The sequence below is a fragment of the Neolamprologus brichardi genome, chromosome 18, assembly GCF_056152115.1.
Source record: "Neolamprologus brichardi isolate AB-2024 chromosome 18, ASM5615211v1, whole genome shotgun sequence".
In the NCBI taxonomy this organism is placed as follows: Eukaryota; Metazoa; Chordata; class Actinopteri; order Cichliformes; family Cichlidae; genus Neolamprologus; species Neolamprologus brichardi.
Window position 1 is genome coordinate 1998567 of NC_142121.1, and position 3934 is coordinate 2002500.

Below are 3934 nucleotides of genomic sequence, written 5' to 3' on the forward strand. Positions count from 1 at the left end.
CATCTGTCTTCAGACCACAGCTATCTGTGCTTCTTCTACCTCTGATGTTGTTCAGTCACATTTAACTTCAAGTTGGTATTAAATGCAGTGAAATCTGTTTTCAAACAGCAGACAGTGTAGAAGCATGCAGGCCTTATCTGATGAGCTGACATGAGACTGAAGCAGATCAGTGATGCTGACTGACTGAGAGGCCTGTTCACCAAAATCATCGTGCAGTTCAACTTTTTATGTTAATGAGAACATTACACTCACAAACTCATGATCATGTGACCATGATCTTAAAGCTAATCCAGCAGGTTTGAGTAATTATTAATGAATCAGAGCTCAAATTATATTACTTTAAAAACAAAGCAGGTCACCACAGCGTGCAGCTCCTGACACGACAACAAAGGGATTCATGTCTCTGTTTAATCAAACACAACCTAATGACAGGACTGGCTGATGGAGGATTGAATGTATTTGTACCATTTTGGGTTACAGGGCTCCTAAATGTAATTAAAAGTGATTTGATTATTATTTATTAAACATCTACAGCTGAGGAGTTTTTAAAAGCACACAAGCAAAATTCACTGAAACCCTGAAACAGCTGTTATAATCTGTTTCCATCCTGGTCATCAGAGTTCACATTAGAAGCTACAATAAAGGCGTGTTTGGGTCTCTTAGCTTGAAGAATAAGAAGAAGCTGGAGCACATTGTTAGACAGCAAACAGCCGGTATAAAGCTAAATGATGTTGCCCTCCTGTGTAGAGGGAGGGCGACCCTGAAGGCAGGAAGGATTCGGGGTGACAGCTCACATCCTCTGTGAGTATCAGCTGTTGCCTTCAGGGACGAGCTATTCTTCACCTCGTTGCAGAACAAATAGATTTAAATGTAGATTTTTTAAATTCTATTATGGGATTTGTGTTTTTTGGCTGTATTTGTCGTGTGTTTATGCTGCTGCTACAAAGCAAATTGCCCCTCAAGGATCATAAAGTTTATGTTGATCTGAAAGGAGGAAGAAAGATTTAAAATGTCAGCAGAGTTTTAAAAATCAGCTCTTGCTGTAACTCACAGTGTGAATACAGAGCTCAGAACTGCCAGATTCAATGATTCTAATAAAATAATGTGTAATGTAGTAAATGCACAGACTAAAGGAGCACAGCTTCACTGGAAACATTCAAACATTGTTACAAACAGCTGCAGTTCAGTCACACGAGCTGGTTTCACACGGCTGAAGTTCTTCATGCTGCCTCTGCTGGAAGGGAGCGCCCTCTGTTGGGCTGCTGACCAAACTACAAGCACTGTGTTGAGTCACTGAGTGTAAATTTAAAAACTGTTTGAATAAATGTTTGAACAGTGAACAAACGCTGTGTCAGAGTGAGATTTTAGAATTGACATTTGTACTTAGAAACATAATCATATATGCTTAGAGGTCTATAATTGTTTGCATATTGATAGAAGGTCTCATCCTTAGTAAGACTCTGTGTACTATGAGATGGGAGGACGTTCACTCCTTTTTCCAGAGTGTTCTGGCATACCTCACATACATCCTTGGATCATGAGAGAGGTTGTATCTTCTCTTTCTGATATATGGTATGGCAGACACATCTGTATGTTTGAGTATAAGAGCCTTTTCTTTAGGTGGACCGCTGGACTCCTCGCGCCAGCTTTCTGAGGAAGTTCACAGGGTCATATTTTGACCCACACACACACCTACACATCCACATTTACACACACACATGCACACACAGACAGGTAGTCTTTGTTCACACATATGTCTGTTTAAGATGTCATATGTTAATGAACCTATGCATATTCATGTAACCAAAATATAGAGCAGTGCTACCAGGGAGCAGACGAGAGCGACTGGGGTTCAAGCTGTAGGAAAAGGCTTGGTCTCAGTTGCCTCCCTCATGCACGAGATCACACAAAGAGCTCTGGTGTCTTGCATCTTGTTTTGCCCCTGCAGTGGATTGTCTCTTTGTTCCAGCAAAGGGTTTTACTTAGATAAAGCTCACACACCGGCAGCACGAGTGCACAGGAAGCAAATGAAAATGAAGTTGTAAATGTGTAAATGACACGTCTGAGTTAGTAAAACTACGTCCCCTCACACAGATGATAAAACAGCTGCTCTCATATGTGTGGTAAACATTTACTGTGTTTTATGAAGCAACAGAAAAATCCAGAAAAATTACAGGAAAGGAAACAAAAAGTAAAATTACACTTTTTTAATAAAAGCATAAAAATCAACACAATAAAAAGTCCATTAACATCAACATCAGGAGTCACTGAGAAAATAAACTTAATATTAGATCAAACGTAAAGAATATAAAGAAGCTGAAAGGAAAAAGTTAAAAGTTGAACATTTTAATGTCCAATAAAATATAATCACACTTCTATGTTAAAGATAAATCAATTTTAAAATGAGATCTTATCAGGAAGCAAACAGTAAATAAGAGGTTTTTTTTTTTACATGTGTCGTTTGTCTTTATCGACTGAGTTCAAATCTTTATCATCTCAGTTCAAACTGGTCTCGACCTTTTCTTTGTTCTTCTTTGTGATCACATGAATGTTCAGTGAAGGAGTTTCTCTCCTTCCTCTATTTTAGCCATGAGCTCTGCTTTTTCTTTCATCTCCATCAGAGACTGAACTCGTTGCTTCCAGCCTGGTTTGCCCTCAGATTTCTCTCCTTCAATAAGCATGTCGATGTACTCTGGAGTGGACAGAGGGTTTGGCTTCAGTGCAATCTCTTTGAGTCTGTTCAGACACTTGGCAGATCTCTCCATCAGTTTCACTACGTGAGCCTGCAAACAGTCGTACTCAGCCTTCAGTTTGTCAGCCTGTCGCTGAAGAGTCATCTTCTCTCCTGTGGCTTTCAGGTACTTTTCTTTCAGCTCTTTCATTGTTCTTTTCTCTTTAACGTCTTTATACACCCATCTGTACTTCTGATTAAGGTGTACATTCCAGTAACATTTGCCTGGACACTGAGTACAGTATCCATCTGGTCCCATTGCTGCACACTTTCTTTTATCTGCATCATTTGGATAGGGACAGGGATAGTGACAGGTGACATGACACTGCTGACAGTTGCTGATGTAGTTTCCAGTCCCAAAAATGTCCTCCAGAAAAAGCTTTGTGACAGTAACTTCAAACTCAAAGTTCTCATTTCTGCTCATCTCTGCTTCATATTCTTTAAGTTTCTCACTCGTCTCTTTTATCTCTTCAAGCTTGGCTAACCCAAGTTTAACCCGCCCCTGCAAACTGTTGACTGTAATCTCCAGTATCTTTCTTTCTCTGAGGACTTCCTTTGTCAGTGTCAAGCTTGAAGTTGTTTTAATAGAAACTTGATTATCCGGCCCGACACCTGCTGAGGTCACTGCTCTGCATCTGAACACATACTCTGTGTTTGGCTTCAGATCTCTCACTGTGACTTCTTCAGCCTTTGCTTCTGTCTTCTGCTGCCATCCATCCTCTCCACTGACACAGTACTCAACAGAGTAGGAGATGTTCTCTGCTCCAAATCTGGGTGGAGAAATCTTCAGTGTCACACTGTTGTGGTTTCTGTCAGCTGCTGTCACAGTTTCAGGCTTTGAAGGAGGCTCAAAGTTCTCACTGACAGCAAATCCACCTTCATAAAGGTGGATGCTGGAACCTTCCTGGGTCTCATTAGTTAACCCCACTGTCAGGAACTTAATGTTCTTGTTCTCCTTGTTGGCCTCTGCAAAATCACTGAAGAGTTTTTCTTTTCTCCTCATTTCTGCCGTTACTTCTTTTGAGGCGTACCATTGTTCCTTCTCTACATCATGAGTGTGAGGATCTTGAAGGTCTGGGTTTTCCCTAGATAAAGCTGAGAGGTACAGTTCATCCTTTCCCAGAGAGGTGAAAACAAAACACACAACATGCTCTGCACTGAGACTTTCCTTGTACAGATCATTTTGAGATGAGATGATTTTGG

General features: G+C 40.5%; 1 protein-coding gene across 1 annotated transcript in view; it reads right to left on the reverse strand.

The window, feature by feature from the left end:
• Positions 1-2552: 2552 nt before the first annotated feature.
• LOC148097254 (uncharacterized) overlaps positions 2553-3934 on the reverse strand; it is a 43794-nt gene continuing 42412 nt past the window's right edge. Inside the window, exon 3 of the mRNA XM_087832208.1 lies at positions 2553-3233. Within this exon, the coding sequence (XP_087688334.1) occupies positions 2553-3233 (681 nt within the window). The remainder of the gene's footprint in view (positions 3234-3934) is intronic.